The 25,273-nt window shown below is 50.6% G+C and overlaps 12 protein-coding genes across 12 annotated transcripts; 6 read left to right on the top strand and 6 right to left on the bottom strand.

Annotated features, from left to right (window-relative positions):
- Positions 1-165: 165 nt before the first annotated feature.
- On the bottom strand, positions 166-1,796 carry BDZ83DRAFT_387286 (fungal-specific transcription factor domain-containing protein). Its single transcript, XM_060502754.1, has 2 exons — positions 357-1,796; positions 166-287 (listed from the first exon to the last, which is right to left on the bottom strand). The coding sequence occupies exon 1, from the start codon at positions 1,601-1,603 to the stop codon at positions 440-442; it is 1,164 nt and encodes a 387-aa protein (XP_060363621.1). The 5' UTR covers positions 1,604-1,796; the 3' UTR covers positions 166-287; positions 357-439.
- Positions 1,797-2,610: 814 nt separating this feature from the next.
- BDZ83DRAFT_753366 (uncharacterized protein) lies at positions 2,611-3,048 on the bottom strand (the record flags this gene model as incomplete). Its single annotated transcript, XM_060514343.1, has 1 exon — positions 2,611-3,048. One exon carries the CDS (start codon positions 3,046-3,048, stop codon positions 2,611-2,613), a length of 438 nt encoding a protein of 145 aa, XP_060363620.1.
- A 1,746-nt stretch (positions 3,049-4,794) lies between these two features.
- On the top strand, positions 4,795-6,310 carry BDZ83DRAFT_580457 (cytochrome P450; the record flags this gene model as incomplete). Its single annotated transcript, XM_060505352.1, has 3 exons — positions 4,795-5,331; positions 5,378-5,991; positions 6,055-6,310. Coding segments are annotated over 3 exons (1,407 nt in total), but the record flags the coding sequence as incomplete, so codon positions are not given.
- A 362-nt stretch (positions 6,311-6,672) lies between these two features.
- BDZ83DRAFT_781169 (quinate permease) lies at positions 6,673-8,745 on the bottom strand (the record flags this gene model as incomplete). The annotated part of the gene is made up of 8 exons (XM_060515543.1): positions 6,673-7,108; positions 7,164-7,446; positions 7,512-7,613; positions 7,678-7,839; positions 7,908-8,127; positions 8,190-8,377; positions 8,436-8,456; positions 8,529-8,745. The coding sequence occupies 8 exons, from the start codon at positions 8,743-8,745 to the stop codon at positions 6,673-6,675; spliced, it is 1,629 nt and encodes a 542-aa protein (XP_060363618.1).
- Positions 8,746-9,434: 689 nt separating this feature from the next.
- On the top strand, positions 9,435-10,771 carry BDZ83DRAFT_625893 (BNR repeat-like domain-containing protein). The gene has a single exon (XM_060508518.1). The coding sequence runs from the start codon at positions 9,602-9,604 to the stop codon at positions 10,730-10,732; it is 1,131 nt and encodes a 376-aa protein (XP_060363617.1). The 5' UTR covers positions 9,435-9,601; the 3' UTR covers positions 10,733-10,771.
- A 142-nt stretch (positions 10,772-10,913) lies between these two features.
- Positions 10,914-12,026, bottom strand: BDZ83DRAFT_673822 (dihydrodipicolinate synthase; the record flags this gene model as incomplete). Its single annotated transcript, XM_060511140.1, has 1 exon — positions 10,914-12,026. One exon carries the CDS (start codon positions 12,024-12,026, stop codon positions 11,040-11,042), a length of 987 nt encoding a protein of 328 aa, XP_060363616.1. The 3' UTR covers positions 10,914-11,039.
- A 760-nt stretch (positions 12,027-12,786) lies between these two features.
- BDZ83DRAFT_580469 (cytochrome b2) lies at positions 12,787-14,557 on the top strand (the record flags this gene model as incomplete). Its single annotated transcript, XM_060505353.1, has 5 exons — positions 12,787-12,937; positions 13,001-13,539; positions 13,595-14,055; positions 14,121-14,329; positions 14,394-14,557. The coding sequence occupies 5 exons, from the start codon at positions 12,787-12,789 to the stop codon at positions 14,555-14,557; spliced, it is 1,524 nt and encodes a 507-aa protein (XP_060363615.1).
- Positions 14,558-14,874: 317 nt separating this feature from the next.
- BDZ83DRAFT_720548 (NAD dependent epimerase/dehydratase) lies at positions 14,875-15,834 on the bottom strand (the record flags this gene model as incomplete). Its single annotated transcript, XM_060512283.1, has 1 exon — positions 14,875-15,834. The coding sequence occupies one exon, from the start codon at positions 15,832-15,834 to the stop codon at positions 14,875-14,877; it is 960 nt and encodes a 319-aa protein (XP_060363614.1).
- Positions 15,835-16,461: 627 nt separating this feature from the next.
- On the top strand, positions 16,462-17,643 carry BDZ83DRAFT_720547 (NADP-dependent oxidoreductase domain-containing protein; the record flags this gene model as incomplete). Its single annotated transcript, XM_060512282.1, has 3 exons — positions 16,462-16,475; positions 16,585-16,979; positions 17,036-17,643. The coding sequence occupies 3 exons, from the start codon at positions 16,462-16,464 to the stop codon at positions 17,641-17,643; spliced, it is 1,017 nt and encodes a 338-aa protein (XP_060363613.1).
- A 19-nt stretch (positions 17,644-17,662) lies between these two features.
- Positions 17,663-20,116, bottom strand: BDZ83DRAFT_673813 (uncharacterized protein). Its single transcript, XM_060511139.1, has 5 exons — positions 19,922-20,116; positions 19,775-19,858; positions 19,598-19,707; positions 18,467-19,542; positions 17,663-18,411 (listed from the first exon to the last, which is right to left on the bottom strand). Exons 1-5 carry the CDS (start codon positions 19,970-19,972, stop codon positions 17,714-17,716), a joined length of 2,019 nt encoding a protein of 672 aa, XP_060363612.1. The 5' UTR covers positions 19,973-20,116; the 3' UTR covers positions 17,663-17,713.
- A 698-nt stretch (positions 20,117-20,814) lies between these two features.
- On the top strand, positions 20,815-22,530 carry BDZ83DRAFT_652928 (chitinase 1; the record flags this gene model as incomplete). The annotated part of the gene is made up of 3 exons (XM_060510573.1): positions 20,815-20,851; positions 21,195-21,402; positions 21,462-22,530. 3 exons carry the CDS (start codon positions 20,815-20,817, stop codon positions 22,528-22,530), a joined length of 1,314 nt encoding a protein of 437 aa, XP_060363611.1.
- A 1,442-nt stretch (positions 22,531-23,972) lies between these two features.
- Positions 23,973-24,917, top strand: BDZ83DRAFT_387230 (uncharacterized protein). The gene is made up of 2 exons (XM_060502753.1): positions 23,973-24,500; positions 24,571-24,917. The coding sequence occupies exons 1-2, from the start codon at positions 24,074-24,076 to the stop codon at positions 24,840-24,842; spliced, it is 699 nt and encodes a 232-aa protein (XP_060363610.1). The 5' UTR covers positions 23,973-24,073; the 3' UTR covers positions 24,843-24,917.
- The last annotated feature ends 356 nt before the right edge of the window (positions 24,918-25,273 follow it).

Here is a 25,273-nt window from a genome sequence, read left to right as displayed (position 1 = left end):
CGTGGTACTCGAGGGTTTGCGACGTTGAAAGCAGATACACCCGAGCTAACAAGCTCTATGACCATCGGCGGGAAGTGGGTTAGAGATATACTTAGTCCTGAGCGTGCCACCTCATATCGTTATCGTTGCTTTCATCTGAACGTCGGTTGAGATTGGAGGTCAACTATCTGATACGGTATCATGTGGGCTTAAGGCGTATCTGCATGGCGTATCTGGCGTGTGTGGAGGCTTTGCGTCTGCCTAATGCGGGGTAAGGACCGGTTCCGATCTTGCTGGCCTTCCTAGATCTAGTTGTGAGTTTAGAGATTATTGGTTCAGCATCGCTCGCTGAGCATGGTTTATACATGGTCGCCCACCTCACGCTCAATTTAGCTATAGCCTTTGTTTGTGCGTTTCTCTCGTGTTAGTAGAGTCATGTAGATTGTACCGATAATCGGCCCTAAGTTAAGAGAAGATGTTCCCCAGTCTCATCCAAGATGTCGGTCCAGTCTGCCTCCTCCGCCAAATCTGAATTTTGCCGCCTTTGCCATAAATCTTCTAGTATTATCAAAGAACGAGAAATATTCTGGAACCGTCGTTTCTGCAACGTCATCTGCAACCGAACACGGACAGCATCTATGTGTTCGTCCTCAGTCGCCTCGCCGCCAGCAAGGAAGAGAGGAAAAAGTATTGCCGACTCGGTATGTGACCCGACCGGAATATCTGAGACGTGCCTCAGGATGTTGGACACCTGCGTCCGCATCTTTGTCGGTAGCATCTCCCCTCTCGTTACTTCAAAGCTTGCTCCTTGAGTAGACTCTTCCTCCGAACTCAGTCGACTCCGTATCAGTCGGAATAGCACAATGAGTACAGCGCTCCTGAACGCATGCGCCAGAGCAGCAAGTTCTGGAGCGGCATCTGACCTACATCGCCAGTCTTGCAGCTCTTGCTCGACTCCTTCGCAGGTGGCATGAAACAACTCCTTTCTTCTGGTTATCTCCTCAGCTCCCAGAGTAACATCGAGTCTGGTCTCTTCGTCAATGCTACTCAAAGTAGCCACATGGCGCAAAAGATCTGTGGCGACGCCCAGGTAGGTGTCGACAACGTCTGTGATGCCATCCAGATAACTGCAGTCCAGCAGCGGCCTCCTCCGCATGGTCACACTGCCAATCATGTCATGATACGCAAAGTTTCGGAGAATCCACTGGCCCTCAGAGCTCCTTTTGAAGACTTCGGGTCCTCGCAAGGTCGTCCCTGAGCTTGAATTGACCACGGCGGACTCGATGATGAGCTTGGCACCATTGAGGTGGGCACACCATCCGTCGTTATCTCCCACGCATACCTCACCTATAACAAAGGCTAAGCATGTTGCTGCTTTGGTTTCGTACCATGTGATTTCATGCTGTGGTCTGGCGAGGGCTGTGGCGAGGTTGGTGATTGCTGTCGAGTGTGCTTCCAAGGCAGAGACTCGATATGACTCATTCGAGAGTGACAAGTGACCAGAAGCAAAAGCGACCAGTGCATCGTAAAGCACGCTAGACTCCATAGCCATTGGTAGGAACTCTGAAAGGGTCTCATTGTCAGTTGCAGCCCACCGAGACATACGCAGGTGCGTCTCACTCATTCAGAAAGTGACGAACCAGATAGGAAAGAGTTGAACTGCTCGCTTGCAGTCAAGAAATGACTCAACACTGTAATGTAGTATCGCATAACTTGTCGCTTCTGAGGCGGTTCGGCCTGGTCCATGCCCGGCGGTGAAGCAAGCAACGGAAAACATGACGATAATGGTTGATGCGAGTTATCTCTCGTCGATGGTCGCAGCGCCTGAGTTGCCTGCGGTGTGCTTTTCTTCTGTTCGACCCAGGTAGTCGGAACTACATCGCGAGCCGTCGATCGGACGCATTTGAGATTCAACCTGGAGCATGTTCCACAGATGGGAAAAGTGTTCTCGACGCACTTCTTTCTCCTAATGTTCCAAGAATACTTATCAGAATGAGAGGTTCCGGGACAGGGTTATCGGTGACGCGGGCTTACCGATATCGGCAGGTCAGACATCCCGTTTTGTCGTGTTTGGAGCCCTTACGTCGCCGCGTTTCTGATTGAAAATGTAAAGACATGATGGCCTCGGGTTGACCTTCCATTATAACAGACAAGCAACGTTGCTACGATCCAACTCCGGCGTGTTGTGCGTAACAGACAACAAACACGTGGGGGGGTCTTGATGTCAAGAAGGAAAAAGAGGGACTCTCTCAGCGGCCCAAGCACGGTGAGTGGATTACGGGGAGAAACAACGGAAGTTTCCATGCAGTTATTACTGGGACACTTGCCCGATCAGTCCTAGCACCAATGTGTCGGTATGGATGTCTTTCCCCGCCACGGACGAGCGTCATCGGCCCCTCACTACGGAGTACATTTTCAGTCTTTGCGGGAATCCTTATTCGCTGATTTTACTTGACAGACTTATCTCTTTTCTCATTTTATCTTATCAAAAGGTCATGGTTCTTTCTTTGTCACTATCTTTAGTTATCAGCCAATTGCCGGGGTGCATGACTCGAGCTAAGGGCTAAAGACCGGCATACGTCGCCGGAAAGAATTGCGGAAGGCTTCCCGTAGCCTCAGGGTCGACTCGACTCAAAGAGAGCCTGAAAACTCCAAAGCGAACAATCGCGCATCAGCCAGGGCGGCAACTCGGTGTGGCACCACGAATCGCTTGTACTCTTGGCTCGCGATTGTGTCTCTAAAGACTCCAATGTTCTCGTATTGCACAATAGCCACTTCATCCCAATCATCGTCCTCCAGTCCTAGCACCTTGCCAACCATTCTGCCTGAAAACGGGACACGAGTCCCGTTCATCGTCGGGAGAGCGAAAAAGGCGGGCACGTAGCGTTGTTGCCATGCATCTCGACCGCTACAAGCGGGTAGGGAGAGGATATCGGCGGGGGCAGTAGTGTCGTAAACAGCGACGGGGTGAAATTTTAAAATGTTGAGCATGTACACCGGTTTGTTAGGATCGATGGAACCGATCGCATCTTCGACTGCCGATATATTCGTAAGCTCGGTGGCAGGCATTGCAATATAGGCGGGAGCAGTTTTGCGTGATCGTATTCAATTAGTTGTTTAGTGTGATGTGATTTTCTGGGACGCAGCTGAAAGTGAAATCGTGACTTCCCTTCGCCTTTTGTACTTGCTGATGGAAGGAGTTGACATATTGACCGTTCCGTCCCGGTCTCGACTAGCTGATTGCGGGTGACAAACATGTGTAGTTGTGGATAGCCCAGCCGACTTTTCAGTCATTAGTTAACCTAGGCCTGACCTAAGCCTGTCTGCTTGGCACATTACTGCGCTACGCTACTTGATGATTATCTGTATCAAACTGGCTATCTCGCGTTTGTCAGCGATTTCATATGGCGAGAGGGCGTTTGCGGCATAAGTGGTCGAAGCCGGGAAAGTTATGTGAGATTGTGCAGCAGAATCTAAAAAGGTAGGCCGAGAGCATCGGGAAAGTACGTAATTTTTCCGATTTGGCTTACCAATTACCTTGACGTATAATTCGGCTCTCTTTCGTCTAATTCGGCATCAAAGAAGTTGATGTGCAAACCAGGTGTAATACAGTTCAACATGTTTCTCAATACCAAGGCATTCGCAGCCACTGCTCCTTTGGATTGTGAGTGCTTCGAAAAGAAAATCACATGCAGATTTTGTCCTAGCTACTTGAGATAACCTCAAATATGCTTTCTGACTGAAAACATCCGTTAGACTAAAGACGATGTAGCTAAAGGTACTGTAATAATCAAGCAGATTGCTCATACTCATAGGTCTAGTGAAGGATGCCTTCGGCATTAAGTTCTGCATATATCGAACAACCACTATGTGCCATCGATGGTTCTGATCTTAACCATCAGGTTATTAAAGTAGAACCATGTCCTTAAGAAACCTAAATCAAAAAAGGCCTGGGTGAGTATCGGCAATGAGTCTTTCTGTAATCAACTCCAGATTATCTGATTACTGATCGCATCAAATTCTGGTCTTTATCAAACACAAAAACTCCATACCTATTTGACACGAAATGATACCTACTTGCCACTAATATGTTGACAGAACTGCCGAGCAGTGTGGTTCAGGTGGAGGGACACGATGATAACTTTTCCATTTGGCCTTTGGTTCTGAAATTTTCAAAATATTAGGTATGGAGCATATAGTCAAGTAATCGAAGCACATGGAGTTTAGCGAAGTAAAAGTTAAATCGAAAAAGTTAGATTCTATACGCCCTCAGAACTGGGCAATGCTTACCCGCGAAGGCCTCTGATGTTCTGGCCGGGAAAGGAGAGCTGTCACTAAACCAAGACGGGCATCTGACAAACAACGTCCGGCGGTGTGTCTGACTAGGAATCTATCCTGAACCACCTACGTCACCTACATGTGACCCGTAGTACGACACGGAAGATATATAACCTGTACTCGGTATGCGTTGAGTAATCATGAGCAGGGAGCCTCGCCGGACGGGAGCCGCCTCACTACTTAAAAGTCAATGATGGATTCCGGCTCGTTCCTATAGCCCGTCTCCCTAGCCCGTTCTTCCGATTGACAGGTGCATCCAATAATTGACTTGCGTACCTTATTTTCAGAAATCAAATTCATACCAGCGCGGTCAACCACAGCACCATATCAAGAGGATTAGCTATGCCGCTTCTCAATTTCGCAAATGCTGGTTACACCTTCGCCGCGCTTTGCGTTGTCTTCTTCGCTTTTGTCAGTAAAAAGTTACCCTCATCCGTTTGGATGGGGCGTTTCTCTCGACTCAAGATATGCTGATGGGTTTGCGCACAGGTTCTTCTCAGGGGACTGACTTGCTCAATTGCTCATGTACCTGGCCCGTGGCATACTCGCTTCGTCAACTTTTCTCTCAAGTATCATGTTCTCGTAGGTCGTCGGATGCACTACGTACACTCTCTTCACCAGAAGTATGGATTAGTTGTACGGATCTCGCCAACAGAAGTCGCAATCGCAGACCCCGACTCGTTTAATGCAATCCACAAGATTGGATCTGGCTTCACTAAAGGGCCATGGTACTCGGAGGTCACGGCTGGGCGCGAGCCGGGTATCGTTTTCATTACCGATCCCAAGGAGCATGCTGTGAGACGTAAGCTGTTTGCCAGAGCCTTTACAAGCAACTCGTTGCGTGAGAACTGGGAGCCGGTTGTTCGAGAGAAGGTAGAAATGGCCGTCGACCACATCCGCGTGGATGCTTTGAAGGGCAAAGCCAATATTCTCAAGTGGTGGATGCTCATGACGACGGACGTTATTGCCCACCTGTCTTTTGGCGAGTCCTTCAAGACACTAGAACTCGGCGAGGTCAGTTTATCCAATCTCGTCCATTCGTGACGCTAAATTCTATCAGAAAAGCTCCTACATAAACGCCCTGGAAATGCTCTTCACAGCTTCAATGTTTCGACGCGAAGTGCCTTTGCTATTCTATCTCGCACAATTCCTCCCCTTTCAGTACCCCAAGCAGCTTGCCAACGCTGGGCAAATCATCGGCGAATATGCCAACATGGCCACAAGTAGCCACCAAGGCAACGGGCATTCCGCAAACTTGTTTAGCAACATGCAAGCTGCGAGTGATGAAAAGATCGAGTACAACTTGACCCCGGAAAAGTTGAAGTCAGAAGCGACGAACCTCATCGTGGCAGGCTCAGACACCACCTCCATCACACTGACCTACCTCATCTGGGTGGTGCTCAAGAGACCGGCTCTCCGTCAAAGCCTCGAAGTGGAGCTCGACAACCTCAGAGACGACGAGCTCAACGATACCGCTCTCGAAATACTGCCACTTCTCAACGCCATTATCGAAGAAACGTTGCGCGTGTACGGGGCGGTGGCGGGTAACCTGCCTAGGTCTGTACCTCCGGGTGGTGTGAGGTTGGGTACATACTTCATTCCAGGTGGCACAATTGTAGAGACGCAGGCGTACACACTCCACCGTAACCCCGAAGTCTTTTCACACCCTGAGAGGTAAGAAGCATGACATGTGCCGCGAGATCGTCAAATGAGCAAATCAATCTGATACCTGCGCAGATTTGACGCGACTCGGTTTCTGAACGGAGGATTGACCAAAGAGCAGAAACGGTCGCTGTCTCCTTGGGGGGCCGGGACTCGGGTTTGTATTGGAGCACACTTGGCTCGCATGGAGCTGCGACTCGCCGTCGCAATATTCTTCCGCGAATGTCGAGGCATAAGACTAGCTGACGACATGACCGACGATGTGATGAACATGCGCAATGTTTGGCTTATTAGTCCGGTCGGTCATCGTTGTGATGTCACACTGAAGTGAAGTGAATCTGTGTGCTTACCTCACTTTGCTGTCATGGACGTGGCTCTTGGAAAGGACTTGGCTGAGGGGTCTTAGGCATTGGCCGAGTGTTATTTGCTAGAGAGGATTAGGACTCGTTGGATATGGGTTATATCTAACGGCCGATGGCCCTCAACAGTTACTGGCTCAGGGGTTCGACTGAAAGGTTACGCTGCGGAAGACTTCCGTAGCCTAAGAGGTAATCACTGCAGAGAGTCCTGACCCTGAATTTGCTGCTTAATTAACCATGAATGATTTGTATAATTCCTAGAACAACGTAGCCATTTGTCCGTAAATCATAATTGTGCTTCAAATTCCCAAATCATGAGGTAGGCGCAGGTCGTTCAAGCACGCCTGCCATTATCCTCAACCATCGTTACATGAGACACAACTTTGTCCTCCTCGTGCTGCAGTTGCTCTTGAACATCATGCCTGACCTTTTCATCCTCGTTGGGGTAGGCGCGCTTGAACATAGTCCAGAGTGAGTGAGCAAAGAGATCGTCCATAGACTCGATGCTTCGGCCCTTGAGCTCGGGAAGACAGAAGAATACGAAGATAACACCTATGTATGTCATGATGGAGAAGAACAAGAACGTGCCGTACTTCATGGTACTCAACATATGTGGTGTAGCAGAGGTTATACCGTAGTTGACGATCCAGTTTGTGAAGAGGCAGCAGGACATGCATACCGAACGAACTCGCGAGGGGAAGATTTCGGCGGCTACGACATATGGTGCTACCGAGTGCCCGAAAGACCAGCCGAAGGCGTAGAGGTAGATCCTGGTTTCGTATTAGACAGCAATCTCTTTGAGGGTGCACGCTTCAAGTCGCTCACATGATGATACCCACAATGCCACCCGGAGTTGTTCCACTGCCAGGTTGAACATCTGAAAAGCGGAGGAAAAGACCGATGTAGAGCATGGCTGTAGCTTGAATTGTTGCTCCAATCATGAGGGGAAGACGACGTCCAACACGATCAACAATGACAGTAACGTAGATGATGGTAGTTGCAAGCTTGACAACTCCGTAGACTCCTGTTGTCAGAAGAGAACTCGAGCCTTTGGGTACTCCAATCATGGCGAAGATTTGGGGGGCAAAGTAGTTTAGGGAGTCAGTGCCTAAAGTCGCGCTCTGTAAGCTTACTCCCACAGCATAGTTCGAAGGATGATTTGGGTGGTCCTACCTGTGAGCTTGTGGAACAAAAATAGCATCACGGCGAGGAAAAGTCGCCGCCGGTTGCTGGCGTTGGTGACAATGTCTTTCACAACCACCACATAGCTATGTCCTAAGAGTAGGGGTCAACTTTGTTCTTGCGCATGTGTGGTTTCATGTTCTGTCTCTTGACATACCTTTTGCTTGGCTTTGTTCGGCTTCGGACTGAGCCAGAATTTCCAGATACTCTTGATGTACGTATGGGTGCTCGGCGGGCAGGCCTCTGAGCTTGCACAGGTTCTTAAGTCCGCGCTCTTGCTTGCCTTTCGAAATAAGGGCTCGTGGTGTTTCGACGACGACTATTTTAACGGCGACGTTAGTTTTTAGGGTACAACTTGTAAGAGGCTGTGATATAGCGAGGACATACACCAGATAAGAGTAAAGAGGAAGAAGCCTGGAATCAACTGAATGCCAAGAGCCAACTGCCAAGCCTTGTTGTTGTCGGGGTCCTGATTAGGCCAAAGGCTGACTGCGTAGTTTACCCAGAAGGCAATAGCGAGTGCCAAGATTATCATCAAGTTGTAAGATGTAGTAAGAGAGCCTCGGATCGACTTTGGGGAATTTTCGGCCAGGTACTGGGGAGCCAACTGAATGTTACGCATTAGTCTCATCGCCGAAGTCTCGATATTGTTGTAACAAGAGTACTTACCATTGAGGTCGCACCGATGGCTACACCAGCCAAGAGTCTTCCGGCATAGAGAACGTTAAGGTTGGGAACTTCCTGCATGGAGCAGCCTATAAGAAAAAGAGCGGACATTGACGTGACGGCTTTCTTCCTGCCCAGGAAGTCGGAGAGAGGCGCTGCTAGCAAAGCGCCTGCAGTACCGCCGGCAGCGACTAGAGATGGCATGTTAAGGGGGACATGTTGATCAGGCATCAATGGTGGGTTACTTACGCATGGCTGCTATATTACCCTCTGTGTTGTATTTCCGTCAGCAGTGGTTCAAACAAATAACACCAACAGAGTGATAGCAATTGAAGGCTTTACCTCTCGTATTTGCTTCTTCTTCACTTATCGTATCGAACCCAAAGGCTCGCCGGAAGGACGGAAACGTCATGATGCCTCCGATATTCCCTTGGTCAAAACCGTATGAGCATCCCGCAAAAGCTATTGTGATGCCCAAGAGAAGAAGCTTGGAGTTGAAGATCTCCTTTGGATCCTTCTTCCAGTCGGGCGAAGCCCACAGTGATGTTCCACCGCCCATTGTCGAAGAGAGTATTCCGACGAAAGTCGATAGGAGTTGAGTGGCTTGTTGCAAGAAGCGAGTTCGTTGAGCCAGGAACTCTATACCATCGGCTCTCTCTTGGTTTTAGATCAAGCCAACAAGAAGGTTCTAAATGTATCAAATACCCGGATAAACTGACTCGACCCCGGTGCCAATTCACGAACTGGCCCTAGCACTCACCTTCCCCAGTGGGGAGCAGTTCCAAGAGCCGAATTACCCCGCGTAATCCACAGCATTTCTCGAGCCATGGATGCATGGGGGCGCCTATTGGGAAATCAACCAATGCTATTATCGGGGAGAAGGCCGTAGTCATGAGGTGTCATCAGGTTGCATCGTGTTGCTATTCGACAGTGATTGATCGTCGCCTGCTCAATCTCTGACTTGCCCCGTTTTCAGGAAGACCGACAATACCCTGAACTGCTTTTCTCGTGGCTGTGAGTGTTGTTTCGTTACCCTTGGACGGAATAGGAAATTCGGAGACTTGTCCTAGCCCAGAACTCTCCAAACGCCTGTGACACGGAGCATGGACGGGGGCTTCCCGGGAGGTTATGAATTGCGGGGCCGGAAATCGCGCCGGCGCGCGAAGGTGGTTGATTGCGGGGAAGCATGGGAGGACAGGTGCGTATCGAAGTCGTACTTGGCAAACGTGGTTCGACTCAAGACATACATGTAGACTCAACCTGGCTCTACAGGGTGATAATACCAGACCTGATGGCTGTACTGATGCTAGACAATCTCCTAGTTCGGACACTCTTCGGCCATTTCCCTATTATCGGGCTAGATAAAATTCAAATTCCCAATCTCTTACCAAAGCGCCCGCACAACCAAGCCTACCATGTCCCCGAACCTGCAGACTGCCGCCATCCCCGCGGCAACAGTTCAGTCCCATGCCTCCAACCTACTTCAACTACCCAACAAAACCGTACTATGCGCGTGGTTCGGGGGCTCCCAGGAAGGCCTCCCGGATATCAGCATCTGGCTGTCTCGTCAAGAGCCTGACGCAACTTCCTGGTCGACGCCTGAAAAGATATCTTCCGACACCAATCGCAGCTGTCAGAACCCAGTGCTCTTCCGAGCACCCAAGACTGAAGACATCTGGCTCTTCCACACCTCTCAAGATGCCGGCAACCAAGATGGGGCCATCGTCATGGCCCGCACATCAAGCGACATTGGCAAGACGTGGTCAGCGCCCCGCTATCCCCTGAAAGGTGTTACCGGGGCCTTTGTTCGCCAGCCTCTCGTCGTTCTCGGAGATGATACCTGGGTCCTTCCAGTTTTCCACTGCCGATCAACTCCAGGTCAGAGGTGGATTGGAAACAATGATATCTCTGCGGTGTTCTACTCCAAAGACGAGGGTCAAACGTGGACAGAGAATGTGGTGCCTGACAGCATTGGCTCTGTCCATATGAACATCATCGCACCAAAGAGCCAAGGTTCCGAGTATGTAGCATTCTTCCGCAGTCGGTGGGCAGACAATGTCTACCGTTCAACATCGCCAGATGGCCTGAACTGGGCTCCTCCCAAGCCGACATCTCTTCCGAACCCCAACAGCGGTATCTGCGCCGCGCGGTTACCATCAGGTAATCTGGCCATCGTATTCAATCGTTCCGCCGCCGAGCCTGACATGGCCAAGCGAGAGGGCCTCTATGATGATATCACACCAGAAGACGACAAGAGGCCGAACCAAGCTTCAGTAAATGGAAAGAATGCGATTTGGGGAACCCCGCGGAAAGCGCTTACGGCGGCTGTATCTACCGACGATGGCTTGACATGGAAGGAGAAGGTCCTTGAGGAAGGCGATGGGTTTTGCATGACGAACAACTCCATCGAGAAAACCAATCGGGAGCTGAGCTATCCTAGCATCTTTGTTGAGAAGGAAAGCGTGCATATTGCTTTCACATTCCATCGCCAGTATATCAAATATGTTAGAATAGACGATATAGAGGGTTGGGTAGACCAGGCATAGCTTCATACTCGTTCTCAACATACACCCGTCATAATCCACGGATGGCTTTGAAAATCACAATCGTCATGCTCAGTGATGAATGGCTGCACTTCAAATTGCGCACTGGTTTGTCTCACCTTAGCCACCTCTCAGAGGAAAACCTAGAAAATATGATGGAGTACTTCTTGACTTGGTAACGGGAGTCCTTGAATTGTTGAACATGCTCTCGATGCTCGTCGTTGTAGCGGACGTATGCTAAATGATCTTAGTTGAGGTAGTATTCCGCTGAGGTTTACAAAGTCTGATCAATGATCTATTTTTACAGCGGCTATTGGCTCCATGGTCTTTGCTTTTCCGTTTCTTCGAGTACACCAAGTGTTTCTAGAGCCCACATCTTAGTTGCGTCGCCGAGTGGTAGATACGGCCGCCTCATCTCCCACGATGACTCGTCGCTGAGCCCGATATCGCGACCAAAGAAGTGCCAGGCACCGTATTTTGTCAAGGCAATACCTTTCTTACAAGCCCATTCCGCGTTTGCCACATCGTATTGCAGTTTTAGGGATTCATCAGCCTTTCCAGCCTTCCACAGGTCATACACTGCTGACGTTGAACCCGGAAAGATGTTTCCCATGCCCGTTACGCAGCCACTTCCTCCAGCCTGTAGCGTTGGAAGAAGGTAATCGCTGCTGCCACCAAAGACACCAAATTGCTCATGCGTGAACTTGCTGGTCAAACGAGTCACCTTGCCGACGTTACCGCAGGTCAACTTCACGGCCACGATGTTGAGATGCGACGCGAGAGCAGTGATCTGGTCGGAATCGAGATCCACACCGGACGTGACACCAGGGAAATTGTAGATGACAATCGGGATGGGAGAGTTATCCGCAACATCTCGGTAGAATCCCAAGATTGCGTCACTTGATAGGGCTTTAGCCCAGTAGCTCGGCGGGAGCAAAAGTCCAAAGCTTGCGCCCGCTGCGCCGGCATCTTTGGCGTTGAGGATGGCTTCGCGGGTTGATTCTGCGGATATGCCAGCTACAATAGGGTAGTCAGGCTTTCCAAGGTCTTTGACAGCGCGCACCGCTGTTTCGAGAATAGCCTTGCGCTCGTCTGCTGTCAGGAGAACGAGCTCGCCATTTGTTCCGAGGTAGACGAGACCGTGCATGCCAGCGCGGACTAAGGCCTGACATTGCTTGTAGAGTGCGTCATGGTCCACGGGTTGTAGAGGATCGCCGGCTTTGTAGATTGTGACGACGGGGGTGTAAACCCCTGGTGGGAGGGGCTTGGACTTGGGCGCGATGGGGCTGGAAGGCATTGTGAAGGTCTTCTTGAGCGTGAAAAGAAGAAACCAATTCCACGGAAATCAGATCTAGCAGGAAGATGATGCCGGTGATTTCGGGCGTAATCGACTACGAGGAGTGGGATGCAACCAGCTTCACTTTTGGTCGAGAAAGTCAACCCCTCCTGATATTCGACTCCAATTCTGAGATGCGGAGACAATTGCGGAGAGAGCTTCTCGGCCAGCTCATGGCGAAGAATCACATCCCACACGGCTTCTGCTCCGATCACGCAACCAGCTTACGTTTTCCTACCTGCATGAGGAATCTTCATCCAGTGGACCAGTAGAAGCAAATCTGTTTGAGGATTCGTAAGAAATCATGTGGTTGCGAGCAAGAATCAAATCCGCCCGGCGATGGTCTATTACCCACTATCCACATCGGCGAGAATGCCGAAACGTGGGGAAGGAGCGTGCGGAGCTCACAGGGGTGGCAAAGCACCGGCCAAAGCACCGGCCGGAATGACGGGGATGTCGGGATCTGTGAGGCGATCCGGGATGCCATTAGGTCTCAGACAAACGCGGTGTAAGGGTTAATAGGGTTTGACCGTGACTGTGGCAACTTCGGGGAATGGGAAATGGGATCTAAACATTGGGCCGTACCATTTTCAACTTGCTTGCCCAAACTCCCTCTTGCAAAAGAGATCTCTCGAGCCTTGTTGCTAGTAGACTTTTGGAATGTGCTTGTGAACCGGTGAGGAGCGAGTCCGAAAGCCGTGCCAGCAAAATTCGAAACACGATGACGACAAAGACAGAAGAGAGCGAGAGAGCCACGATAAGTGTGACTGATCTCAGCAAGCATAACACCAAGTCAGATTGCTGGATAGCAGTGCACTCCAAAGTCTGGGATATCACAGACTTTATCAACGAGCACCCGGGAGGTCCGTCAGGTGAGTTTGGCGCATGCAACTAGCTGCGGTCTTTTGGGAAAATAACGAGTGAGAAAATGTCAGTCCTTCTCAAATGCGCTGGTTCAAATGCCACAAAAATCTTCGATGAAGTCCACGCACCAGATATCCTCGAGGAGCTACCAGACGAAAAGTTCATCGGCATCCTGAAAGATGCTAGCCCAGACGTGCCTGCAGCGGCATCGCAACCAGAAAGTAGAAATGGCACATTACCTGCCCCTTCGGAGACTTCGAAGCCCCCTTCTGCTGAAGAAGACACCATACCACCCCTAGAGTCCATTATCGGCGCGCCAGATCTAGAGGTTGTGGCTTCGAAAGCACTGACGCCAAAGACATGGGCCTTCTACTCATCTGCAGCCACTGATCTGGTTACACACCGAAATAACAAGCAGCTGACGAGGCGAATCATGATCCGGCCAAGGATTCTCAGGAACGTCTCTCATATTGATATGAAGACAAGCATTCTTGGATTCGAAACCTCGGCCCCGTTCTTCATCTCCCCTGCTGCGATGGCAAAGCTTGTGCATCCAGATGGCGAGCTGGCTCTCAGTCGCGGCGCAGCGAATGAAGGAATTATTCAATGTGTGAGTTTTCAAGAGAAACTAGTCAACAAGTGCCTCAGCTGACCATGAGCATCAGATCTCGAGCAATGCATCCTACACCCTCAAGTCTATCGTATCCGCCGCCCCACCGTCACAGCCCTTCTTCTTTCAGCTCTACATCAACTCGGAACGTCACAAGACAATCGAGATCCTCCGATCGGCGCGTGCACTCGGCATCAAAGCAATCTTTGTAACTGTCGATGCCCCCGTCCCTGGAAAGAGAGAGGCGGACGAGCGTGCAGCCCAAGCAGGAACGATCCGAGCGGCCATCAGCGGCGCCGAAAGCAGCAAGGACAAGAAAGGCAGCGGACTGGGCCGATTAATGGCACAATACATCGACAAGTCAATTACATGGGAGGACCTTACCTGGATCAGAGAGGCCAGCGGGGTGCCGATCGTGCTCAAAGGTGTTCAAACTGCGGATGATGTCAGGTTAGCGGTTGAGTACGGGGTTGAAGCAGTCTTCTTGAGCAACCATGGTGGTCGATCTCTGGATGGGTAAGTTTCGAATCTCGAGCAATCACTGATGATTGGCAAAGACACTGACAAAGATTGGATCAAAGATCGCAAGCCTCTATTCTAGTTTTGCTTGAGCTCCGAGAACAGTGTCCCGAAATTTTCGAGAAGCTCGAAGTCTACATCGATGGTGGCTTCGAGCGCGGCTCAGATATCCTCAAGGCAATTGCCCTCGGAGCTACAGCTGTGGGCGTCGGGCGACCGTTCTTGTACTCTCTTGTATATGGCCAAGATGGTGTAGAGCATCTCTCTCAAAGTAAGTCTTCTCAACTTGTCGTCTGGGTTATGAGGGTGGAAGCTGATCACTGAACGTGCATTAGTTCTGAAAGACGAGTTGGAGACCTCGATGAGACTTTGTGGCATTACCAGCCTCAGCCAAGCTACGCCCGCAATGGTGAACACGTTGGATATTGACCATTTGGTGGTGTCTGAAGATAGAGCCCGGCAAAAGAAGCCTGTGAGAAGGCCAAGATCAAAGCTCTAGGCTGCAACTAGGCTCGCATAGATACCATAGAAATGATATATCAGTTATCTCGTGATTACAACTGTGGAACGGCTATGGTTGCAAGATGTTGAAGGAAATGAGTACTATACCGATGTGCTTGATACCCCTGCGGCAAGTCGAGCAAGTCATGGCACTTTTCGTGTCTCTGAAGCGAATGGCATGGTACATATACTTAGGTACTTTGTCCATGAGCAGGATAGAGTCTCACCAGAGTGATATTCGGAGAAGACTCGAGAAGGAAACGGCGGATCTCACAATTATTACCCTCTTTCTGCGCTGGTCATTCTATGGAGAGATCATGCCTTAAGAGTCTTCGCAAATGCCTCAACAGCCTCCAAGATTGTACCATCAGGTTCCAAGCCCAAGCCATACGCCCTGCTCACATCAAACCGAGCAGCCCATGTCTCCACAATAGCCAAAATGGCGGCATCCTTCTTTTCTTCGATTAGTGCCAATGATTCTTTACCGCCAACCTTTTCCACTGCATCAAGAATTTCCTGCACCGTGACAGTGATACCGGGCAAATTGACGACTCTCGATTCCCCAAACTTCTCTTTCGGCACATCCTTGACCTTGACAAGGTTTTTCACCACCGTGGCGGGGCTGCAGACCCAGACTTCGAGATCGCGGCTAACAGGCAACACATTCTTGATGCCCTTCAGAGTCTCGCGGACAATACCCGACGCGAAACTCGATGCCGCAGCAGAAGGTGCGCCAGGCCGCACTGTGACGGTCGGAAGTCGCACAATGCGACCGTCGATGAGCCCACGCCGCGAAAAGTCCTCCACGAGCAACTCGATAATAAGCTTCTCGGTGCCATACGAGGTCCGCGGCTTCGGCACAGTCTCGCTCTCGATGACGGGCTGGCGCGGGCCGTAGACTGCGCACGAACTGGTAAAGACTACTGTTGTGCCAGGGTAATTATTGCGGAGATGGTCGAGGACGGCACGCACAGAATCGAGGTTGACTTTGAGGCCCAAATCGAGGTTCGCTTCCGCCCCGCCGGACATGAGGCCATGCAGGAGGTAGACAGCGGAAAACTGCTTCGAGAGTAGAGAGCTCACTGCTGCCGGGTCGGTGAGGTCGGCCTTCAGAGAATTGATCTTGCTGCTTTCCCTTGCCACGTCGGTGGGGATGGGTGGTTCGATTACATCTGTGATTGTGAGGGTTGCTGAGGGGTCGGATTTGATGAGGGCGGAGACGAGGGCCTGGCCAACGAAGCCTGCGGCGCCGGTCACGAGGATTTCGTTTGACATTTTGGCTCAACTTATGGTATACAACTCTGTTGACAAGGTCTTGTGGAAACAAAGTTCTACAGTCAGGAAATCTTCACGCGTCTCGTTACAAAAGAGACGCGATCGCTTGTCCTTCGGCTTTAACTGATCCGATCTCGCTGAGCCGCCATGAGGGGTACGGTTTGCACGCATGGTTATGTCGTCGGAGCTTCTCCTCATACTTCTGTCGCCTGCACATTTACCGAACATATCCGGCGACTGAGGGACGGATATGCTGCCACACGCGAAGTTCAGACTTCAGAACAAGTAGGTCGGACAGGTCGCCGATGCAGATCGTCTAACCCGGACATCGGTGACTATGCCGAACATCCCACCGGTGGATCTATGTCCGGGAGCTTCCCCGCATTGCGTAAGAGGGGCATCGCGCAGTCGGAGATGGTGGGGGTGGTGAGGGATCCCGGCGACAGAGCTGAAAGCCGATGAAGTGATGCCGAAGAGCGAGGTAAAATGACGTGATGGTACAAAACAAAACCTTGAGGCTCTGTATGAATTGCATGAGAACTGCTACAGAGCGCCAATTGTCAGCGCAATTAAGCTCAATCAAGCCGAATTGATTGACCTATCTGAAGACGATTTGGGGTCAACAACATGGAATACGTGAGGTTAGTACCGCAATCATCCCAAGTGCAATCGCTCCCGCATTGTCATGAAATTGCCCCTCTTCACTAGAACAAGCTGGCATAAGCATTGTGGCTAATAGCCATCACGTAGACTTGGCAACACAGGCCTCAAGGTCTCCAAGATCATCCTCGGGTGCATGACCTTTGGCTCTTCCAAATGGGAGGGCTCACCATGGGTCCTCGATGAAGAAGAAGGACTCCAGATCCTGAAGGCAGCATATGATAACGGCATCAACACTTGGGACACGGCAGACACATACTCAAACGGAAAGTCTGAGGTAATCATCGGCAAGGCTCTGAAGAAGTTCAATATTCCGCGGCAAAAAGTCGTCATTCTCTCCAAGATCTTCAACCCCGTTCCAGACGACGACTCCAGACCTGCCAGCGTCAATGATGGCCCGCTCGTAAACCAGATGGGACTAAGCAGGAAACATGTCTTCCATGCCGTTGACAAGTGTCTCGAGCGTCTTGGCACGGATTATATCGGTAAGACAACTTGGAGTAGTGGAACGAGAAATGTGCCGGAACCTGATAATCCGTAGATGTTCTCCAGATCCACCGCCTCGACCGCGAAACACCCCCCGAAGAAATCATGCGAGCCCTCCACGACGTCGTTCAGTCCGGCAAAGTCCGCTACATCGGCGCCTCGTCCATGTACACATGGGAATTTGCCCGCCTGCAGTACATCGCCCGGTCCAACGGCTGGACAGAGTTCGTCTCAATGCAACCGTTCTATAATCTTCTCTACCGCGAAGAGGAGCGGGAAATGCTGCCGTTCTGCCGAGCAAGCGGTGTCGGTGTGATCCCATGGTCACCGATTGCTCGTGGACTGCTGGCGAAGCCCCTCGCCAAAGAGAATGACGAAGGAACCTCGCTGCGTAGTCAGACAGACAAGAAGACGCAGGCGTGGTTTGCGGATGCGAATCTGGACATCGTAAACCGGGTCGAGGAGATTGCGAAGAAGAAGGATGTCAGCATGGCCCTTGTATCAACTGCGTGGGTGCTGCAGCAGGGATGTTGGCCCATCGTTGGCTTGAGTTCCGAGAAGAGGATCAAGGAGACGATAAGGGCACTCAAAGTGAAGTTGACAGAGGAGGAAGTGAAGTATTTAGAGAGCGAGTATCGACCCAGGAGCATTCAGGGTATGTAGATAATTACAAATATACGAACGTGAGGCCTTAGAAACAAGGGATAGCTACAAAGTCCGTTCTCTTTGGTGGTCATGATCCGGGTCTTCCCATCTGATACTCCATATTTGCAAAGTCTTGGCCACCAATTGTTGCACCATCCGCGTTCAGCGATGTCATGTCGAACTGGAAAACTGGGGACAGACCGAAACTCATGTCATAGTCAAAGAAGAACTCTCCTTCCGGGCCCATTAGAGTCCCATCAGCGCTACCACCAGCGAGTTGAGGATCGATGACCTCCGACTGATCCCCGTTCAACGCTTGCGCCTCCAATACCTGCGCCGATGTATCTCCACGGCCAGACTTCAACGTCCTAGCCATGCGCTCGAGACCAGGCGCCATGAGATTAGCTAAATGCCACCGCCCAGCTGGCAGAGATCGGAAGTGCCGCACGAGGCTCGTAGTAAGGTTCCAGACGCGCTCCGGCTCGATCAGGTCGCCGCCATACTTGACTGCCACCTTGATGAGGAACATGCAGGCAAAGGCCGTCATGCAGTGCAGGTACGAGGGCATGCCTACTACCCCTGCGGCGACGTCTGGATCGGTGATGATGAAGTCGATGGTTGATGTCGCTACCGAGATGGCTGTTGCGGCGCAGTCGAGAAAGTGGTGCGGTATTGGGCTGTCTCCAGAGAGTCCCCGGAAGATATGAGAATAGAGGTGAAGTTTGGCGAAGTGGAAGTGTAAGAGGGCACCTTTGCGAGGGAATCGACCTATGTGTTGGTACTGTTCTAGGCGTGGATTAGTACAACTAATGTCAGCAGGTCCAGTAAATGACCGACGTACCTGATAGCGTTTCTGACCAATGTTTGATCCAGTGATCGAGCTCCTTGTTGAAATGAGTGATTTGATGGACGTAGGCTCGTGGCGTCGGTTGACCCTTGTCAGGCCCAAATAGCTCTCTAATGCTACCAATAATGCCCAGGAGGGCAACTTGACTCGCGAGACGCTTGTCTTCCTCGGTCGATATCGGTGACTGAAGAAAGCTTTCCCATTGTTGCATAGATGAGTCCTCCTGCACGATCGCCGGCCTCCCATACAGCGTGGCAAGATGTTGGTCACAAATGTTTAGGATGTACCACAGCCGCGCATCGTCAGCAGCCTCATCGCTCTTCTCTTGTATGGCGCGGGTATAGCTGTTGTGCAAGTTACACTCCGCCGCTCTCCTTATCGCATACCCAGACAACATCCAAGACATATCAGAGAGCCAGTAGGACGCAACGCACATGGCGCGGAGGTAATCACGGTTCACTCGCCGATCGAACATAGATCTCTCTGTGAGCCGCCTGAACTCCGAGCTGCAGATACCGTACAGACTATTTGCCTGGGGATCATGCAGCGCAGCAACAGTCAGGGTCGCCGCAGCCAGTATAGGACTTTTGCGACGCAACTCATCCAGCTGTTGGTACTTGCACCCCACGCCATACATGAAAGCATCGAGACGGTCTCGATAGAGACGGAAAAGGCGTTCGGCATCGTCCAGACGCAAGGCACCTCGGGCAATGAAGTCATCTTGGGCCGGACTAGAATGGCCATCCGGGGCGTCTGGCGACCTGAGCGCCCTCAGCTTTGTGAGGGCGTAGAGCGAGTGGATCGGCACGTGAGGGAGGTTTTCGTCTTCGGGGGATATCTTGGGGGAGTTATCGCAAGAGGGACCATGGTTGTCCTGCCCAGCCACAGCGAAACGGGTCGCATTTGCATTTAGCCCGGGGCCGGAACGGCTCTGCTGCGATGGGGACTCGGCTGCTTTTTGAAGTGTTGGACTCTGTAGTGCCACAGGCTCTGGCAGGCCCATTTTCTTTGTGACTTCTCTTAGAGTGTTGTGCAGGTTTTCAATGTCTTGTAAGACTGCCTCGTTGTACCTTTAGATCGTCAGTCGATTCGAAACCTCGTCTTGCTCCAGGTCATGGGTCTAACTGTGTCTTCTCGTCGATGATACTCTGCAAGTTCTTGCCCAAAACACAACCCAGATTTCTTTCGGAACATCGCCGACATGGTGGTCCGCTCTCGTCCATTAGACATTTAATCTTGGAGCTGGGTCAGACTTGAGGCTCTTTTGTCCCTTCAATCCAGATTGCCATCGTCTTTGCATACCTTGTGCTTTCTACAAGCTGCACACGCCTTGATCTTTCGGGAAATTTGCGGAAAAGACTGCTCCCCGTTCCCGGCAGTCATCAACTACACAGGCCTAGAGTATCAGTGTGTGATCTGAAGACCCCAGACAAGGTCTGTTCATCCTACCGTCATAAACTCCATGTTGTCATTGGCATCAGACCAAGTTCTCTTTGCCATGGCTGAAACCTCGAGCCTCCGAATCAGACTGGCTGTAGAATCTCGCTTGGATAGTTGGAGTCGTCGGCCGTTAGGAGGATGAAAAGAGGAGAAGTTCGGCTCCAAAACACGCAATGGCCCGCGCGAGTCGACCGCGTGGTCGGCATTTGTGTGGAGAAAAGAACAGGGGCCCAACGCCGTCAAGACTCAAGGGGGTGAGAATGAATGGCTTCCCTCCCCCGAGAGCTTAGAAAGCAGTTGGAGATGATTGAAGGCTCGGAGTTGACCCCGCTTCCCCGCATAAAGCTGGGATCCGTCTCCCAACGTTGTCCATCTTTGCGAGGTTATATTCAATCCAATCAACCTCATTTATAACTGAGCCTAACATTTCTCCTTTCGGACTGTGACCAGAACATGGTGAACTGAGCTACACTCTTCGCTTAGGTCTCGATCGGTTATTGACATGGATAAAAATCCTCGTCTCCTGAGTGCGAAGCTCGTTTTGAACCTAGTGCTGACTACAGCAGAATGATGGTGAAGATTCATCCAGAAGCCCAAGCGTATCTCCTACTTCATCGAATAAGAGAAGTTCTGTCAAAAGAAGGTGAGAGCGTCAATTCGGAATCATGATGCACTGAAGTTTGAATTCGGACAGCCTCAGCCAACATATTGAGTTCATATGTGCTCGTTGGGCTAGAAGTCGACGGTTCCCGTTAGTCTTCAAGGAGGCGACCAAGCTTTGGGGGGCTGAAACACTGCGACGATGGATACCCCTACTCTTCTTTGGCTTCTGCAGAACCGATCCAGAACCAGGAGTAAAAGAAGCCTTGCCTATTCGTTCGTACATGAACTAATGCTGCCCAATGGCAGCATTTGACTGGCGCATGTCGACTTCCCAAGGTTTGCCACGAAATTGGTTGATGGCAGCAGGACTGAGCTGCCCACCCCTACATCACAAGCTTGGAATTGCACCCCACGGCATTGGCCTGGAGGTGGAGTCTCCCCAGAGAGCTGACCCCTGCTGCCGAAAGCTTGCGGAGATGAACGACGCGTCGTCTCAAAATCGAAAGCTTCCGTCTCTTGGCAGCCATGTCTCCAATCTAGTTCTTTTATTGTCCACGAAGAGCCCAGAAGGGGACTGGGTGTTCGGACTCTTTTTCATTCATCGCTATTCTCTAGCGGAATGAAACAAAACTTCGTCGACCCCATGATTGCGCTATGATGATACTTCAATTTCTTATAGCAGCTCTTGCTGTAACGCATGCCCTCGCTAGTCCTTTAAACGGCCGACCTTGCAGAAACAACTCTACCGTAAAGCAGGGTCATCGGAATCTCCTGTACGTAACAAATTGGGGAATCTATGGTGCGGCCTACAACCCCAACAGCCTTCCTATACAAGATATCACGCATGTGCTGTACGCTTTCGCAGATATAAAGCCAAACGGAACAGTGTAAGTCTAGTGTCTTCTCTCGACCTCGAGCTCCGATTCTGATCTGCGTCCCTGGTCAGCGTCTCATCAGACCCATGGGCCGACACTGGAAAGCCTTTTGGCAACGAAAGTACTACAGAACCCGGCCATAATGCTCACGGCCTGGTCAAACAGCTCTACCTGAAAAAGATGAACAACCGAAACCTGAAAGTCATCCTCTCCGTCGGCGGCTACAACTGGTCCCCGAAATTCGAACCCGTCGCCGCCGACAAGTTTCGCCGCGCAACCTTTGTTTCTTCCGCCATCAAACTCATTGCTGACTTTGGGATGGACGGCATCGACATTGACTATGAGTACCCTAACACCACTGAAAAGAACCAAAATTGCGTAAAGCTCCTGTCCGAACTTCGCACAGGCCTGGACGACTTCTCGAGAAAAAATGCAGGTGGGTACCACTTCACCCTGGGCTTTCCCGCGCCTGCAGGTCCTCAGAATTACAAAGCATTTGACCTTCAAGCGATGGACAAATCCCTCGATTTCTGGTCACTCATGGCGTTTGACTTTGCCGGTTCTTGGGAGAATGTCACAGGCCACCAGTCCAATGTCTTCCGCAGCAAGCGGAACCCGCAAAGCACCAAGGAGAGCGTCGAGAGGGCGTTCGAGGACTACGTTGAAGAAGGGGGGATCTCACCTGCCAAGATCAACCTAGGTATGCCCCTTTACGGTCGCGCCTTCAGCAACACAAAGGGTTTGGGGAAATCGTACAGAGGGCTACCGAATGGCACACTCGGCCAGGCTGGAATCTATCTCTACAAAGACCTCCCCCAGCCCGGCGCGACGGTTCACTGGGACAGTGCGGTTAAGGCTACTTATTCGTACAACAACGCGACGCGAGAGCTGGTGACCTTTGACGATATGAAGAGCACAAAGTACAAGCAGGCTTATATCAAGAAGAAGAAACTAGGTGGTGCCATGTTCTGGGAGGCTACGGGCGACAAGGCGGGTGACGAGAGTCTCGTTCGAAGTATGGCGAAGGGGATGGGCAAACTTGAGAAGTCGCAGAACTTGCTGTCATACCCGACTTCGCAGTATGATAACATTCGCAATGGGATGAAGACAAACTCTACTTTACCTCGAAGCATGACATGATAAAGTTGGTTGGAAGTTACAGGCTATATGTATTCATTGAGCTTCAATTCAATGCCGGAGTACGTGTACAGATGCAAGTAAATGTAATCAAGCGAAATCGGGGTGATGGAAGTAACTTTTGTGCTTCTGAGGCGGCAAATTTGAAATATTGTCTATCGAATCTTGCAGGTAGTACCGTTGCGACAATTATGCGTGTCCTGAGGCAGCAGAGAGGCATAGAAGCTTCATAATCCTGCAGCACTGCCTACCCTACATTTTTTACTTCTTGGTTGTGTTGCTTTTGCTTTGTACCAAAATCGCCGTGATCGCATTAGTCTGAACTTCCTAATGCAGCTCCAGCTAGACTTGTGCCACTATTGAGTGCCCAAGCCAGAGGAGGGGTAAAGTAAGGTGTGGTGCGATAACAGCCACAAGCACAAGACGTTCATTCATGCAGACCGTTCAAGTCTCGGAAAATTATGATAGCATGAGCTGATCTGGTTATAGTAATACGAGCCAATTCCCATTATCAGAGTCCGAGGCTGACGCAAGGCAAGACATTGAGCACATTTTTGTTTGAGCTGAAGGTGTCTTAGTCTGTCAAAGGGCTGGCTGATGTTTGAAGCCCTCAATGAGTCCCTCGTGTATTGCGATACCTGCATGTCGCTCAACAATGATTGGAAACGGGCCAAAACATTTCTCTCCGTAGGATTGGACGAGGTACGCGATGGCCGTTTGCGAAATATGACCTTCATGCAATTCCTTGGTGATAATGACGCTAGTCCAAATGTCCATTCCATTTCCCCGCTTCAATAGCCGCTTTCCGGGGTACTGGTAACATGGCACGCATGGCCCAAATCGTAATCTAGAAGCCTGTCCGTTGCACAAGTCAAGGTCACTCGAGTGGATGACTAGCTAACTTTCATCAGATTTGTCTGTCACACGGGGTACCTTGAGAATTGTGATATGTACAATGTACATATTCTTGAAGACTCGCACAAGTCAGCTTGGGATTTGGTCTCTGAATATTCCCTCAACTACCTGGGATAGGAAAGGTTAAGGTTCGATCAGTGACTGTGGCTGGCTGATAATCTTGCTGTGCATGTGCGGTTCATTCAGCTGACACCAGACCTTGACTTCATACACGATAACGAATTATGAAACACTCTCGATCAATTATCCGACTCATTTACTAGGTTAGCAATACTGGTAAATGAGGTGGCAGTGACACAACACGACTAGCTTCTTTCCGCCTGCGCTGCACATAAACACTACATGGAAGATTACATGGAATGTCAGGTTCATGAGCGGATTCAAACAAATGTCAACAGTCAGAGTTAATTCTTTTTGAGATTTAATCATTCACAGCTGAGCTATAGTCGAATGAATTACTTTGAGATACAATTTGCACAGTTACAGCAGAATGAACTAAAGTACATAAAGACTGAAAGGAATCGCCCTTAATTCCAGGGTCCTGTCAGGAACAAAAGCAAAGCACGTATCTCTCCGGACTATCGGCTCTATCCCCAATCAATTCAGGTCCAACTTTCCACTATCGCTCACAATGGTCAATAAATACAGCATCACGGTCCAGAACCAGTCTGGTTCCCAGCAGCAGTATGTCCTCTTCAACAAGCCTCCAATGGTCAGTGGCAGAGTCCAGGGCCAAATTTGGTCCAACGTCTTTGCGCATGGGAACACCCCTAGAGGCTCTAGAGCGACATTTTCAGTCTTCAGCCAGTACTATGCCATCGTTGCAACTTCCCAGGGCAGCCCTTCAACGGGTGTTGAGATCGATGTAACCAGTGAAAGAGATGTCATCCTCGGTTCTCTCAAGGACGACGGAACCGCCGTTCCAGGCACCACTCTGCAGCTTATTGTTGCAAAAGACGCACCACAATTCAGCGACACTCCTCTTCCTAACAGCTCCTTCTCAAATGCCTTTGAAATCCAAACCGGCAATGACTTTACCGTTGCCCAAGCCAAGCAGGGTGAGTTCCTCCATTTCCATTATTGAAGGGTAGGCTCAGTGTAATGTTGAGCTGACTAATATCATATCAGGAAATTACCTTATCGGTCTTGGGGGTTCCAGGACTGGCAATAGCCAGGATGGACCTTTGGCTACTTTCGTTCCCGAGCCCCGTGTACGATACCAAATCCAGCCTTCCAACACCTACTACCTCACAGTTGGCAACTACAACAAAGGGGAAATCATTGATGTGAGCAGGATTGGAGGCAGCATCGCGACTATTGACTTCACTAGGCTGCGCTCTAACAACGTGGTCATCGTTCACGACGACCACGGCAGACTTAATATCCAGGCCCAGGAATAAGGGATTCAATCTAGCTATCTTAGAACATCGCAGATGTATTTGGTAGAATCAGTCGATTAAGTGGCTGTTTAGGGTGAGATATACCTTCAATCCAACTACAAGCATGGAACTTGTACTTTGCCTTCAGTGAAACCGCCAGCTACTAGTAGGTTAGTACTTACATGTACTTAGTCGTCGTGGGAAATGCGAAAAGAAAACACGCCTCGCTGACCGCAAGAATCTCGCCGACATTAAAACGTGTTGTTCATTTGGATAGCGTTGTTGTGATTCTGTTTCTCCGCTTTCGGTGAGGGATGTGGATAACACGTCTGTTGCGATGCTGGGGACGGAGCACGTCATCGGAACTCGCGCAGGGAGAGCACTTCTCCCATCCGGCGAGCCGGGTTTGCGACGCCGGAAGACGGGAACGAGGCTTATCTAAGAGCCAAACT

This window comes from Colletotrichum acutatum (assembly GCF_030867785.1).
Source record: "Colletotrichum acutatum strain CBS 112980 chromosome Unknown BDZ83scaffold_63, whole genome shotgun sequence".
In the NCBI taxonomy this organism is placed as follows: Eukaryota; Fungi; Ascomycota; class Sordariomycetes; order Glomerellales; family Glomerellaceae; genus Colletotrichum; species Colletotrichum acutatum.
This window is presented reverse-complemented; position numbering and strand designations above follow the sequence as displayed.